Source organism: Pleurodeles waltl, chromosome 12 (genome assembly GCF_031143425.1).
Source record: "Pleurodeles waltl isolate 20211129_DDA chromosome 12, aPleWal1.hap1.20221129, whole genome shotgun sequence".
NCBI lineage: Eukaryota > Metazoa > Chordata > Amphibia > Caudata > Salamandridae > Pleurodeles > Pleurodeles waltl.
In genome coordinates, this window is record NC_090451.1 from 569,838,817 (window position 1) to 569,855,536 (window position 16,720).

The 16,720-nt window shown below is 44.8% G+C and overlaps 1 protein-coding gene across 3 annotated transcripts in view; it reads left to right on the top strand.

Annotated features, from left to right (window-relative positions):
* The window catches only part of RIPOR1 (RHO family interacting cell polarization regulator 1), a 1,174,702-nt gene that overhangs the window by 928,873 nt on the left and 229,109 nt on the right, over nt 1–16,720 (top strand). For all 3 annotated transcript variants that reach the window (XM_069217674.1, XM_069217675.1, XM_069217673.1), the window contains exon 19: nt 1,784–1,980. In XM_069217674.1, the coding sequence (XP_069073775.1) occupies nt 1,784–1,980 (197 nt within the window). The remainder of the gene's footprint in view (nt 1–1,783; nt 1,981–16,720) is intronic.

Sequence of the window (16,720 nt, forward strand, 5' to 3'; positions counted from 1 at the left end):
TTTTCTAACCTAATGAAAAAGCCTATGAGCAGGAAGTAGAATAACTTCTGCTGTAGTGACTGCACATCCATGTCCAGCAATCATTCACAAAGTTCTCCCTGCTCTTTGTGTCTTTAGAATCGGTCTCTGTTATGCCTACAAGCCATCTCTGTTCAGTTACCAGGCCAAGCATCAGCATGCTACTGTGGGCAGATGGCATGTCCCTCTCCAGTAATGCAGTAAAGAAACAGCAAAATCGTTAATCAGATTCAACTTCTAAAGACTCTCTCAACTTTCTTAGCCTCAGATTGTTCTGTAGTTAGCTATCCTCCAGAACTTCGCACTTATCTCCCAGGTCTCTTTCTTCGTTCTTCATCCTGCTCACAGCAGATCATGTATCTTCCAACTCCACGGTTAGATTGGAGATATTTTCTTTGTTAGTGTGAACATGTTCTCCAGTGGCCTGAATATCGTTAGCAAGCTCAGTTATTGCCGTCATCATGTCCCATCAGGTCTTCCTTTGTTGAGGACATACCATTGGTTTTATTACTTGCTACCTTCCCTGTGTCTGTCTCCCAAGTGTCTCATTAAGATTATTATGGAGCTGTCCCTGGCGGTTGCCAGCAAGTCTGTAAATCCCTTTGGGCTTTGTGAATATCCCAATTCCTCATGGGCGGTTAACTCTATCAGGCCTCATAAGGATTGAATAGATTGATACCCACGTTCGCGAAGAGCAAATCAGTTATGCCCAGCACTGGACTGGGCAATATCTGGTATACCTCCTCGGCAATGCTCTTCTTACATTCTTTAAAGGACATACAGTAATGTGACAATATGATCCGGATTAGTAGAGTTGCGTCCATTGATGCCTGATGACAGACGTCTAAAGTTCTGCTTAAACAGCTGCAGAACCGTTTTCCTGCCTTGTTATAGTGTGGTGCAGTTTTTAGGGTGCAAATATAGTTTTATGTGTGCACACAAAAACTGCTGATTATTTTCTTCTTAAAAACGTACATTGTGACACATGTATGAGGTCTACAGATCATGTTGTGTAATCCTAGGCAAATAATCAAAAATCCCCCATGTGGCAAAAGTATGGGAATTTTAAATAAACAGGCCCAACACTTATGGAATTATTTAAACGTATGGTGCAAAAAATACCTGAGACTGCCCTGGTTGTCATTGAATTAATCAGTGTTGAGCCCCCATGTGGTTTATTCTACCCAGTTCTGGAGGCCATATCTCCAGTATTGGATCCATTTTTGTTGGTCACGTTGCCATACGTTTAAAGACGAAATGAAGATAACCCATAGGAAAACTATCCTGTAAAGTTAGCACTGGATATCTTACATGGAGACCTGCATTGACTTAATAGTAGGTTGGAAGAGAGAGTACAAAAGAGAGAGACCTATCAGGGGTGTGCAAAGTTGTGAAGGTTTACTTCTGTAAATTAGTGTTTTTTAATAAAATTCTCGTGCTCATAAAAAGAAAGTTTACAATGATTTAAACGATGACAGGAATGGATTTTAACAAAAGTAGTCTTAACATGACAAACCATAAGGAAAACCACACTTTCAGCTAGAGATTTTATTAGTGGGAAGTTGTTGTAAAGTTGCCAAATTTTGCTAGTGTTACAAAATGCAAATATTATCAACTTAACTAAATAAAGCAGAAAGTGAAGTTGAAGATATAATTGCCATGTTATTACCTCATAGTTCTAAATGTAGCATGATGAAAGTGTTGACATCTCAGAGAAATGTCATTCCCATACTCTTACATTTCTGCTTTCCTTCCTTGGCTGCAGTCCTTTTTGTGCAGAACCTGAACTCTGATGACCAGGATGTGGTGCTGAAGGCCCTCAAGGGAGTGCCTGAGAATTGGATCCAGAGGGAAGGACTGAAAGCACTGAGCATGCTGCTAACCAATGGGAACACCAAGGTCATCGCTGCAGTGTCTGCCCTGCTGAAGAATTATACAGACAGTCTCAAATTCAGGGAGAGGGTGAGAGTTCCGCTGTCACAGTTGCTGATCTTCTTTCCTGAATTAGCAGAATTTGTAACATTCCTTTTATACCCTATTAAGCCACCCCATGCCTCCCACAATGGCACATTACAAAAACCCTATCCCTTTCTATACTGGGCTGCTTGCCAGACACCCCTTATTTATACACTGAGGCCCACTATCTATTCTAACTAATTTGCGCATGATCTTCTCAAGTTCTACTGCAAGTTTGTAGCCATTGCCTTGTGTTTCGCGCAGAGGTAAGTTGTTATTGGATCGAGTATTAGTCCACCCACTCTTGCCATAACGTGGCATTAAAACTGTACATGATTGACCAGGGCCAGAGTGACCATTTGAAGTGCTGATGCTATTTTCACAGTGCATACATTTATTTAAGTATGTATTGAGATTTTCTTTGAATACTCATTCTGATGTAGTGGTTTATGTAATAGTAAATAATGAATGATGTGATGATATATTGCATCACTAAACTGTACTTTCTCCTGAGCAATGTGGGGCTGTTAAAATCTATTTTGATATTTTTGTTTGTACAACTGCCTTGACAGCGTGTTCACTCTCTCTACTAACATTGCTTAATAGTTTAGATTATGTTCAACAAAAAAGCAATTTAAAAACAAATTCTCCCCATATTCGCTTCTCCAACTTTTTTTTTACCAGTATGCCACCATATACACATCTATCATGCAGCTTGCTGCAGAGAGGCTCCCCAGATGCATCTGCAACCAGATGCAACCCACTTGAATCTATTGCTTTATTCACTTCTGAGAGGCAATTTTACATGATTTCAAAGTCTCCAATATTACATTGTTGTTCCTTTGTATTTTGAATTTGTTCCTTATTGACTAGCCTCTATATTCAATCTCTGAGTACTTTATTTGTATGGTTACAGTTCCTCTGTTCTCCTTTATGGTTTTCACTTCTACCACAGTCAGCTTTTCTGTGAGTTTGAAGTTTCCTTTAAGTATTCCATAGAATTGGTGCTTGTTTTATATTTCTAGAATGTTTAAGACTTGATTTAAGACCCAATCCCCACAAACAAGGGCTTATTTCTGTCTTGCCAACAGCTAGTTCGTTTGTGATGTCTAGTATTTGAGAAAAACGAGAACTCCTTAAGTGAGATGCTGGGTGGTCTACAGTGTCATATATCGGTTGATATATGCTAAGCTATCTGACTTCATTGTTCACATATACCTTACTGAAGGCTGCTCCATAGAACTGGGTTTGTTCAAGAGGCTATGTAAGTGAATGTAAGGATAGAATACAATCTGCAAAAAAAGCTTTGGTAAGAAGAACAAAATAGTGCTGTGTTACTGCTGTGATTTTGTCATTGATCACATACATAGTACTAATATATCCAGCCTCTTGTCCTTTAGGTTTGGGGTGAATGTTTGTCTAGCATAAAAAACTGTCATATTTAAAAGCAGGGTGTGATAAAAACCCTGCCTGTCCCCATGTAATCCCAACTTCTCTGCCTTTCAGGTTTCAACCTCAGACCAGTTCTCTGTATCAGTACAACCAGATGTATTTTCTCTACTAGTGAGTCCTTGTATGTGCATTTAGATATTTCTGTTGGCAAGGTAGTGAGACAGAGTCTACCCAGGCACACAACGTCTCCTATTTAAATGTCACTCTCAATAGTTTTAGACTTATGGATACCATGGGATTCCTTCATGCTCCCACCAATTCTTTGATGTCACACCTAATAGGAAAACCTGTTTTTTTAACACAATAACTGTCATTTTAATGGACATATGTTTTTTTTAAATAAAAACACAGAAAGAGAGGTCTGATGCCCACACCTTTGTTTGCAGGCATTTTCAGCGGGGCTGCTAAATACCTGCTGTCTAACTGCTTCTGTGGTATTATATAATTGTAAGAAAATATTGCAATACAAATATTTTCCTTCTTTGGTGAGTCCATCTGTTTGAGTCACTTCTTTCTTGTGTGTATATATAATTAAAATGTAAAAAAGTAAATATATTTTTAAAATATATTTAATACTGTAAAGTAAAGAAACACATGTAATAAATAATATTTAACTACATAAAACAATTTACAAAAATTAAAACAAACAGCTAATAAAATTAAAAACACACACTATATATATATATATATATATATATATATATATATATATAAATATAATCATTTATAATAAAAACATTGCCAAAATAGAAAATATGATTACATAATTGAATTAAATTTTAGAAACTCAATACTAAAGTTAATATTACTCAAATAAGTTACTAAAAAATAAACATAATAAATGGCAGTCAAAATGTATGTAAAATACATGACAATTATATTATGTATACTAATAAGAAAAATAAAGCAACAGTTAAAAGAACAAAATAAGAAAAAATGCAAACACACTAATATACAAATTGCTGCACTTTTTTGTAAAAACAGACAACTCTCCAATAAAAAGAAAGGCATATTTTAAGTGATAAAAATAAAAAACTTGAAATAATTATCAAACACTTAAACTCCATTACAATAAATAAATCAACACAAATGTTAAACATTAAAGGATAAAACTTACCACTCCTCCTTCAACCTAAAAACATAGGGAAAGAATTGCAGTTTAAAGAGTAACATGTACTATTTCCACTCCTACCTATGCTACAGAAGGGAAAGTGTTGAAATTTGTTGTATCTAGTATTCTCACTCCAATCCAAGCAACAGCCAATAAAAGATTGAACTTCAGAGGGAGCATATACGATAGTTCCACTCCTGCATCTACAATTGATTGCAGATATTGACCTTTGAAGGAGTTAGATGAACTATTCACACTCCAGTTTAAACTACACAAAGTGTTAAGCGTTTGGAAGTGTTAGATTTACTATTCCCACTAGAACCTGCACAACTGTAGGAATAGTGTTGGTATATATCTATAATAAATATATTTTAAAAATCACAGCATTCAAAAATAATATAAAAAAAAAAAAGAAAAAAAAAAAGTTTCCTAAACAACCCAAAACTCCAATAATTATGTACGATTAATCCAAAATAAGTTAACTAATTTACAAAAATACAATTTTTATCATTATTTACCTATTAGGAACTCTAAATAAAGTTTTGTAAAGTACTTCACACCCTCCTCATCCACTATCACAACAACCCACAAAAAATGTGAACCAATACAAAAAGATTAAATTGCAATACATACAAAAATAGTAAATATTTAAAAATCAAAATGTAACTTTAATATAAAGGCAATATTTGCATTCCAAAAATTAAATAATTTACATAACATAATTATCCAATTAAAATAGAAAACAAATTCATGTAAAAATACATAACTAATGATCTAAAAGTTGAAAAAGTAAATGTCATTTTTTATTTTAAATAATGTAAAAATTAAATAGCCTAAATAAAATTAACAAATTGTAAACAATGTATCCCCTAGAAACCCAACAGCCCTCCAATATTTAAGTAAAAACAAAATAAACTCAAAAACAAGACTTTAAACATGGTACTGAAGCAAAAAACAACTATTAAAACATTACAAACATCTAAAATTCACATATTAATAATTTAAAACACACAAAAACATAAAACATTAGTTAAGCATGCAAAATAGATATTATATACAACTATACTTAAACAAGCATATTAAACACTTAGAAAACTATATTTTCCCTGTGATATCCATTCCACAAAATTGTCAACTTGATGTTTTTGATACTAATTTTTAACACAATATTTGTGGAGCAATATTAAAGTTGTGCATCACTAAATTAATATTCACTGGCAAGAGATTTTGCACTGCCCTATTAATCCACATTTAGCAACGCAACTGATTATCGTAGAAGGGGTGGCCTGAAATGAACACAGTGCGCTGTTGGGTTTACTAGCTATGTGGCCATCAGCTATCTAATGCTATATTAAACCTCTGAAGTTCTCTTGTGATCCTCAAATTTTTCCCATAATTACTATTTCCCTGCCACCCAAACTCAAAAGAGCCAATGGCTTTTTATCACTCCCCTCCATAGAGTCTGTGCGGGGAGCTAGAAAGAACAAAACCTGCAGAGAAACAGGTTGTTTGAACGGATAAGTGGTATACAGGCCAACACAAAACTTTATTTTGATTTTAAAAGGCACGGATATTGGCAACAATAAATGTGACATGTCTTGTATTCGATCAGCAAAGTACAATATTTCTGGTCTTCAATGGTGGCAGGGAAGTATCTTTGCTAATTTTGATGGATAGTGTATTCAGCATTCCTCTAGTCCTCCAGCCTACGTTGAAATAATATAATTAACATTATTCCTAGAAGGAGGCATCTTACACTCTGAGAGCAACATATTGTGACAGACTTTACAGCTGGATCTCCTCCTGAGAACTCTTCATGTGGGTTGCTAATGAAAGCCACATCCTTTCGAAACCATACACGCTGTCATGTATATTAGCTGATAGTGTTTCCAGTGTGTAGATAGATGACAACTTTCTCCACCATATATTGATCAAGCGGGCTTTCAGTAACTTCCACATCTGAGCAACAGCCAGCGTGGCTGCCAAAAATAGGAGCAAAATTTAGCTTCCCCAGTGGAGTAGTCACAGGGTGGGTATCATCGGGTATCATTGTCTCCTGGGTCTCCCAAAACAACATTAACATCTGATGTGGTAGGGAGATTCCTATTATGAACCTGATGTGTACAAAATCTCACACCAGTTTATTTGGATGTGGTCGCTGGCCCTCCACGATTGGGGCAATGTGCCCATCTCTTTACCCCTTTCGAACAAGTGGGGGAGCCCCAGTGTTGTAGGGACAGTACCACCTGGTCAAGAGTTTACAGGCATTTTCTCCTTGTTGTGTGCATATTGTTTATTTTGCAGCCCTCTTCCAGATTGACAACCAAGTTTCTTCTGGGATCTGTGGCCCTGAATTTATTTCCTTATTCAGTGCATATGTGTGTTGTAATTATGGTCTAAGGTCTTGAATGTTTCAGAATAGCCATGTGATACCTTAACATCCTGCTCTATTAGTAAACATAGATGCTAGATATGTTTTATCCCTGCTCTGGGGTCTTATCTCTCATTTTCTTAGGTAGTGTAATGCTTGGGATAAATAATATTTGTTACCACAAGTCAAGCCTAGTTTGACTCTGATCACCTCTCTGAATAAGAGGTAGTTATCTTGAAACAAATCACCTAACAAAGGCCAGTAAGCTTGGTTTTAGCTACAGAAACTTGTGTCCATCAGGCATGGTAGAAATTCAGAATTATGGGCCAGATATATCAAACGGTTTTACCCATTTTGTGTCTATGGGAAAATGTGTTCAAACATATGGCCGCCTGTGTCTGAGTCACCAGATCCTCTGGCTCTGCGCACGTTCCCAACATGTCCACCACAAGACAGCTCTAATACTCTGATTAGAATGTCACAGAGTCTAAGAGAGTCCAAGTGAGGAAAAGGGGATTAGGTAGGGAAAAGCTGGGAAGGAGTCCTGTAGGAAGCAAAAGGTTAAAACACACAATATCAAGATTATATCATATTATTCTTTACTAGACTATGATTCTAAGCATTGTCATACTGTAACCATGGATAACTTAAGCATGGACTAAATAACTAGGTCTCAAGATGTCTGGTTACCTGGGAAGGAATTAGGAATGATTAATACAACTTCTCAATGAATCTCTTAATGAAATGTTACACATTTACTAGAAACATAAGAACCCTCTAGAATTATGTTTTCAAAAATCAAACATAGTCCTTTTGCATGAGGACAAAGAAATAATGTGAACTTTTTCTGGAACACCATAGGAGTTGTATTAAGGAACTTATTATGCACATATAATGTAATATCTAGAATTCTAATACTTAGGCCCTCATTACAACATCGGTGGTAAAAGCTGCTTACCGCTGTGCAGAAGACTGCCAACACACCGCCGCGGCCGTGGAAATCCGCCACAGCTATTAGACCCACAGCACGGAATCCGCCAAAATTCAAACACCCATACAAGTCCGCCACACCAAAGGTCAGTGATAAACTGGCGAAAACAAATCCTCCACCGTCACGGCAACAGAAATACGCCCACACTATCACGACACACGAATCCACGCTGCGGTCTTTCAACTGCGGTATTCCATTGGCGGTACACACCGCTGTGCTCAAAATACACACACATTTACAAAACACAGCCACATTGGACAATTCCAAATACACATAACTGATACACATACACACACCACTCCCACACACCCAATACAATATAAAACACACACCTACATCACCCACAAACCCCTATGACAAAAACACTAAAGAGACACTACAAACTACTACCAAGCATCCAAAGGCACACAATACCATCACCCACATAACTTCCACGCACCTCACACAACACACCACTACATATCAGCACACTTATCACCACACACACCACCCCACACATCACCCACACCACCCCATGGCACGGCAAGGACACCCCAGGTTCTCGGACGAGGAGCTCAGGGTCATGGTGGAGGAAATCGTCCGGGTAGAGCCACAGCTATTCGGATCACAGGTGCAGCACACTTCCATTGCTAGGAAGATGGAGCTATGGCGAAGAATAGTGGACAGGGTCAACACAGTGGGACATAACCCAAGAAATCGGGATGACATCAGGAAGAGGTGGAACGACCTACGTGGGAAGGGACGTCTGGATCCTGGGGGTCTACCACAGACGGAGCACCCACTGCCGGAAAAGATGGTAGGACATTCGCCGCTGGAGCAAGAAGATGGCGGAGGCTCAGCTGGGGATGGCCTCCCAACGTGGGAGGGGTGCCCATCGCACCATGACCCCCTTGATGTTCAGGATCCTGGCGGTGGCGAACCCAGAGTTGGATGGGCGCTTGAGGGCATCACAGCAGCCACAAGGGGGAGAGTACACTCTCATCCTGCTGATTTTGCACGCAGTGGAGGTGTTTGGGTGGGGGAGGTGGGCTGCGGGTTTCCCTAGGCCAGGGCGAGTTTAGTAGGCAAGGTCCCTCCATAAGGCAGGCCATGTGGCATCCCACCCCACCTCTGTAGAGTGCCAAGTACACCTCGTCATGCCCCTGTGTCATCCATGTGTGCAGATGTTGTCCAAAGCCTTGTAGGCCATTTCCCAGGGATTGAACAGTGGAGCCCAAGAGTGCAGCGTAGTGCAGGGGGCTTCTGTGTCTGTTGTGTCCGCCAACGGTAGCGGTAATGCATGCACTCAGCATGTCTTTCTTCTGTTGTTGCCCCCCTTTTTGTGGTCTCCCTGCTCTAGTGTGCATTAGCATCATCAGGCGGAGGAGCAGTGGCACCGTAGCACAAGGGAGCTGCATCCCACATGGCCCTGGAGGGCGACACTACGGACTCGCAGTTCACCAGTGGGACGGAGGGCGAGGGGAGCTCCACGGCGGGGACAGGAGTTGACACCAGCAACAAGAACTCGTCCTCTGATGGGAGCTCCCTTGTGGTGGCGGCAACATCTGTGCCCCCGCATCTACATGTACAGCCGCCACCCCCCCTACCAGCACCGCCCTCCCAGCAGCCCCTCAGCCTTTGCCCCGTGCCCGCTCATCCAGGAGGGTGGGCATCCCCTTCACCCCAGGTACCTCAGGCCCTGCCCCAGTCACCCCTGCTGCCCTCAGTGAGGAGGCCATTGACCTCCTCAAGTCCCTCACTGTTGGGCAGTCTACCATTTGAAATGCCATACAGGGTGTAGAAAGGCAGTTGCAACAAACAAATGCATTCCTGGAGGGCATTCATTCTGGTCAGGTGGCCCTTCAGCGAGCTTTTCAGACTCTGGCCTCAGCACTGATGGCAGCCATTGTCCCCGTCTCTAGCCTCCCCCCTCCAACTTCCTCCACCCAGACCCAATCCCCGTACCCCAGCCTATCCCAAGCATACCTTAAGACCAGCATGCACACACGTCAACACACAAGGGAAGCTCAGGCAAACATAAGCACCACACATCCCACAGGCACTCACGCAAGCATCACACACATGCAGACACACCAACATCCACTGCCTCCACTGTGTCCCCCTCCTCCTCGTCTCCCTCCCAGTCTCGTCTCCACTCACACCTGCATGCAGTACATCTACAGCCACTACTGCCATCACCAGCACACACACCACCACACCCCTCTCACGTGCAGTCACCACCCCCACTACCATTCACAGGTCCCCTGTGTCCTCTCCCAGTGTGTCTGTGACGCCACCTCCCAAGATACACAAACGCAGGCACACACCCACCCAACAGCCTTCCACCTCACAACAGCCTCCAGAGCATGCACCTTCACCCAAAGTCACCAAACGAACATCTCCTACACCCACAGCCTCTTCCTCCACTCCCAAACTCCCTCCAGCTACCCGTCCCAGTGTCTCCAAAAAACCTTTCCTGTCCAACCTTGACCTCTTTCCCACACGTCCGTCGCCTAGGGCCTGACTCTCCAGGTCCCAACCTAGCACCTCAGCCACAACATCTCCGGGACCAGTGGTGCCTGAAGTCACCGGAATCTGGAGTGCACCGGCCACCAGGGCAGCCAGTGTGGCATGGAGCCACAGCGCGGACAGTCCCCCACCTGTCAAGCATCAAAAATTGGCCAGTGCCCGGCGGGGAAAGGGGGAAGACAACAGCCACCAAAGCCGCTCCCAGGGGTCCCGGTGGGAGTGTGGAGTCAGCTGCGATAACTTCCGAGGGGTGGAAGGGCCACAAGAAACCCGGCAAGTCTGCGAAGAGCAGCACAGTGGGGTAGACCGCCATCACCCCTGCTGCCCAGGAGGCCACCGCCATCATCCATCATCCCCGCTGCCCAGAAGGCCACCGCCATCATCCCCGCTGCCCAGGAGGCACCCGCCAGCACAAGCCCCGCTGGGCTAGAGAGGACCGCCAGCACAAGGCCCGCTGTGACATAGAGGACCGCCACCACAAGCCCCGCTGGGCTAGAGAGGACCGCCAGCACAAGCCCCGCTGGGACAGAGAGGACTGCCAGCACAAGCCCCGCTGGGCTAAAGAGGACCGCCAGCACAAGCCCCGCTGGGCTAGAGAGGACCGCCAGCACAAGCCCCTCTGAGACAGAGAGGACCGCCAGCACAAGCCCCTCTGGGACAGAGAGGACCGCCAGCACAAGTCCCTCTGGGACAGAGAGGACCGCCAGCACAAGCCCCGCTGGGACAGAGAGGACCGCCAGCACAAGCCCCACTGGGACAGAGAGGACCGCCAGCAGCTGAGTCACTGCAAAAGAGCCCGCCGCCTCAAGCACCGCTGAACAGGGCACCGCCGAATAGGGCACCGCCGCTACAAGCACCGCTGAATAGGGCACCGCCGCCTCAAGCACCGCTGAACAGGGCACCGCCGCTACAAGCACCGCTGAACAGGGCACCGCCGCCACAAGCACCGATGGCCCATGAGCGCCAAGGGCACTGACGCTACTGAGTCCGTCACGAGCAGGATGAAGCACTCTGGACACCATGCCCCCTCCAGAACCAGTGGAGACTGTCATCCACTACCTCTGTTCTTAGCAGGATGAAGCACTCTGGGTACCATGCCCCCTCCAGAACCAGTGGAGACTGTCATCCACTTGAGAGACTGTGACTTTGCACTCCCCAGGATGGAATAGTGGGCAATCCACCCACTGTAGAGACTTGAGAGACTGTGGCTTTGCACTCCCCAGGATGGAACAGTGGGCAACCCACCCACTGAAGAGACTTGTGAGACTGTGGCTTTGCACTCCCCAGGATGGAACAGTGGGCAATCCACCCACTGTATAGACTTGAGAGACTGTGGCTTTGCACTCCCCAGGATGGAACAGTGGGCAATCCACCCACTGTATAGACTTGAGAGACTGTGGCTTTGCACTCCCCAGGATGGAACGGTGGGCCATCCACCCACTGTATAGACTTGAAAGACTGTGGCTTTGCACTCCCCAGGATGGAACAGTGGGCAATCCACCCACTGTATAGACTTGAGAGACTGGCTTTGCACTCCCCAGGATTGAATAGTGGGCATGTGGCCCTCTCATGGATTTGGCGCTGTGCACTCAACCGGCTGAGCTGCCCCCCTTTTCCTCCCCCTAAGGTGCCTGTTTTCTTGCTCTCTGATGCCCCTGCAGTGTTCTCTCCGTCATGGTCAGGGATCTTGTATGGGCCTCGCCCATACCGTGTGGGCCCAGTGTTCCACAGACTTCATTAGAGCACTACCTGGACTACTAAGCTTGGTGTATATTTTGTTTATGGTGTATATATATATTTTTGCGTACTTGATTTTAATATATTACAATGGTTACACTCATTTCCTTTTGTCTTTGCATTCTTCCGGGGGGTTGGGGGGTGTAACTATAATGTATAAATATGTATTAGTGTGTGTGTTGTCGTGGGTAGGGGTGTTGCATGTGTGTGTCCCTGTTTTTTCCCTCCACCTCCCCTGTGTCGTAGGTGCAGTACTCACCGTTGTCTTCGCCGCCGGCGTTCGTGCTCCTGGTAGAGGAGCAAGAAGATGAGGGCTGGCAGGATGTGCAGCTCTGGTTCCATGTCGTCCGGATTCCTCATGGGGTGTGTAGAGGTGAGCGTTTTCCCTTCGAGATCCTGTTTCCGCCGTGTTTTTGTCCGCAGGAAAAGGTGGCGGATTGGTAGGTTGTGATACTGTGGGCGGTACTTTGTCTACCGCCTGTCTGTTGGCGGTGACCGCCAAGCTGTTTGTCTGTACCGCCGTGGCGGTCGGAGTGTTAGGTGGCTGTCTTTGTTGGTGGTTTCCGCCATGGTTGTAATTCAATTTTTTTTACCGCCGGTCTGTTGGCGGTCTTACCGCCGCTTTAACACTGTCCGGCAGGGTTGTAATGACCACCTTAGTTTTTAAATGCAGAAACATGAATTGCGCACATTGCTGATTTCAACAAGAATATGCAAATGCCATGAAATTATCGCGCACACTGCATACGATCTGAAACGTCAAGTTCAAATTGTGGGAAATTAATCGCGCTTCTTGCCGATTCGAATGTCACCTTGTAAGTGCCAAGAAATGGTTGCGCACAATGAGCATCAAGAGTTACACACAAGGAATGAATCGCGCGTCTTGCCGATTCGAATGCCACAATGTAAATTCCATGAAATGGTCGCGCACAATGAATATAATGAGTTAAGCACACAAAATGAATTGCGTGTTTTGCCGGTTCGAATGTCACCTTGTAATGACCATGAAATGGTAGCACACAATGAATATCATGAGTTATGCACAAGAAATTAATCTCATGTATTGCCGATTCGAAAGCCACCATGTAAATTCCATGAAATGGTAGCGCACACTGAATATCACGAGTTCAACACAAGAAATGAATTGCGCGTCTTGTCGATTCGAATATCAGCATGCAAATGCCAGAAAAAAACAAGCGCACATTCACATAAGCTCAAGGTAAAATCTTTTATAATGAAAATTAGGCCCAAGAACTCGAAAGTCTTTGAGAACGGGATCGGGGGCCCAGCCCAACCTCCGTCTTACCGCCCTGATCAAGGATCACCAACACAGTGAAGAGCAAAGCCTGGAAGATCAAAGTAGGGCTCTGGAACAGGAGCTCAGGAAGTTGCTGCTGCTCTGTACCGGGACCTCTCAATAGTGAGCATGTGGAGCTGGGCTGGCTCCCTTATATAGAGTCTTGGCCCAGCCCACAAACCACACCCAGTCATGCTGCAGAGAAAGCTTCTAGAAGGCCCTGGAAAGGGACCACACCCTGACACACACTGAAAGCCTACAGCAATACAATGCAAATTAACAGTAGAGCAGAGACCCTAAATAGCCAGAAAAGGAGGTTTGGCTACCAAGGAAGGAGGATTGGCTACCAAGAGAGGTAAGAGCCTATCTGACGTCACCTGGTGGCACTGGCCACTCAGAGCAGTCCATTGTGCCACAAACACCTCTGTTTCCAAGATGGCAGAGGTCTGGGACACACTGGAGGAGCTCTGGGGACCTCCCCTGGGAGGTGCAGGTCAGGGGAGTGGTCACTCCCCTTTCCTTTGTCCAGTTTCGCGCCAGAGCAGGGCTGGGGGATCCCTGAACCGGTGTAGACTGACTTATGCAGATATGGACACCATCTGTGCCCATCAAAGCATTTCCAGGGGCTTGGGGAGGCTACTGCTTCCCAGCTTTCACACCTATTTCCAAAGGGAGAGGGTGTTACACCCTTTCTCAGAGGAAGTCCTTTGTTCTGCCTTCCAGGGCCAGTGCTGCCTGGACCCCAGGAGGGCAGAAACCTGTCTGAGGGGTTGGCAGCAGCTGCAGTGGAGACCCCGGAAAGGGAGTTTGGCAGTACCCGGGTTCTGTGCTAGAGACCCGGGGGATCATGGAATTGTCCCCCCATTGCCAGAATGGCATTGGGGTGACAATTCCATCATCTTAGACATGTTACATGGCCATGTTCGGAGTTACCATTGTGACGCTGTCCATAGGTAGCGACCTATGTACAGTGTACGCGTGCAATGGTGTCCCGCACTCACAAAGTCCGGGGAGTTTGCCCTGAACGATGTGGGGTCACCTTGGTTAGTGCCAGGGTGCCCACACACTAAGTAATTTTGCACGCAATCTTCACCAGGTGAAGGTTAGACATATAGGTGACTTAAAAGTTACTTAAGTGCAGTGGTAAATGGCTGTGAAATAACGTGGACGTTATTTCACTCAGGCTGCAGTGGCAGGCCTGTGTAAGAATTGTCAGAGCTCCCTATGGGTGGCAAAAGAAAAGCTGCAGCCCATAGGGATCTGCTGGAACCCCAATACCCTGGGTACCTAAGTACCATATACTAGGGAAATATATGGGTGTACCAGTATGCCAATGTGAATTGGTAAATTTAGTCACTAGCCTGTTAGTGACAAATTTGGAAAGCAGAGAGAGCATAACCACTGAGGTTCTGGTTAGCAGAGCTTCAGTGAGACAGTTAGGCATCACACAGGGAACACATACAGGGCACATACTTATGAGCACTGGGGCCCTGCTTGGCAGGGTCCCAGTGACACATAGACTAAAACAACATATGTACAGTGAAATATGGGGGTAACATGCCAGGCAAGATGGTACTTTCCTACAGGCGGTAAGTACTGCGAGCCTGTCTGCAGTACTACCACCACATTATCGCTTCGCGCCGGGGTCGTAATGCCCCCAATCTCTGGATTCCTCAAACCTCGCACAGGGAGTCCTCACATCAGGGCTCCCATCTGGACGTCATTTCCTCCAACGCTCTCCTCTTCCTTAGGGGCACATGGTCTTGTCGAGCAGGTGCTGGTGCTTCAGGCTCCAGGGCAGGGGATCTCAGCTTCCCTGAGTGATGTTCCTTCACACAGCTGGGGAGATAGCAGGCTTGGGCCCCTAGTCCTGGTCACTGGCATAAGTCTTACAGATCTTTCCCTCCTCACACAGTCTGTCTTTTTGCTCGGCAGATGGCAAAGTTTTGGGGTCTCAGACTCCCCTACTTGTCGTCCTTTTACAGGCACAACACGTGATTTAGTGCCTGGATCTTTGAAGTTTTATGTTGGGGGTTCTGCTCCCTTGAAATTGACATCTTTCTCCCCATTCTTCTTCCTCCTGAAAGATGTCTGTTACAGCAGTCAGGACACTGAAATGGATTAACCCACAACAAGATTAATAGGAGTAACCAGAGTTCACACCCGGAAGTCAGCCACAGTGATATGTGCATCAAAAAGTTAATCCTGGGCCCTCAGGCATACTCTTTATGATTCCTTTATTATCCCCATCTCCTGCTCCTGAGATGTGCCAAGGGCCCCTCCTTGTGATCTGTCACTGACTCAAACAACCCTTTGAAATGCACAGGGAGGGCCTGTCTTTACCCTCATCCAGTGCTTGTCCCACCCAGCTTACAGGAAAATAGTGTATTTCTTTCAGGCATGCATGCACTCAGTACATGTTTCCACCACACAAGCACTTCCACATCAACCTGATGTAGCCCAGGGGTAACTTAAGGACACAGCGGCGGAACTTTTAAAAAGGTGAGTCACTCTAGTGTAAAAAGCATGTGTTCACTACTGCTAATCATGACACGATATGCTGCCACAACCCCCCAAGGTGCTACTTCACTCCTGGTGAAGGCAGTACCCTTCCACCACTATGATGGTAGAACTTTGGGCGCACGCCTGTCATCATGCAGAGGACTTTTCCGTCCCAACAGTAGAAAATACTGGATAACTCTACATTGTCTGTGGCTGCATCAATTCAAAGCTAAAATATATTCACACGTTTATGGATTATAATTGGACCCCCAAATTTGTATGAAACTTATACCTGTGCTTAAACTTATTTAGTTGAAAGAAATGTCATAGTTGGACTCTCAGTCCTAGTGAGACTGCTGGTTTAGCGATGACAGCACTTTTGTTTGTTGGCGACTAGGCCAATTCTACAACAAGTCCCAACTGTCGGCCCAACCCTCCTGGCTTACAAGAAGTAACTTCCCATATACCCAAACTGTAAAAGTGATACCTGGCAGCCTTTACACATGGACTCTAGAATGCAACATCTCAGGGGTTCGTGGTGGAACAGAGATTATCCTTTTCTCACATGAACACTAAGTCTCAGTCACAAGCAATAAAGGAGATACAGGAAAGTTTTTAATAGGTTTATTCAAAAGACTGCAATCTACTGAAAAATGCATGAGCTACGATGATTAGGATAATGAACAATACATGAAGCAGAATTGTAAAAATGGGAATCATGAATACAAAGACCCCCACCATCTTGCAATGACATGAAATTTAATTTATCCCTAAAAC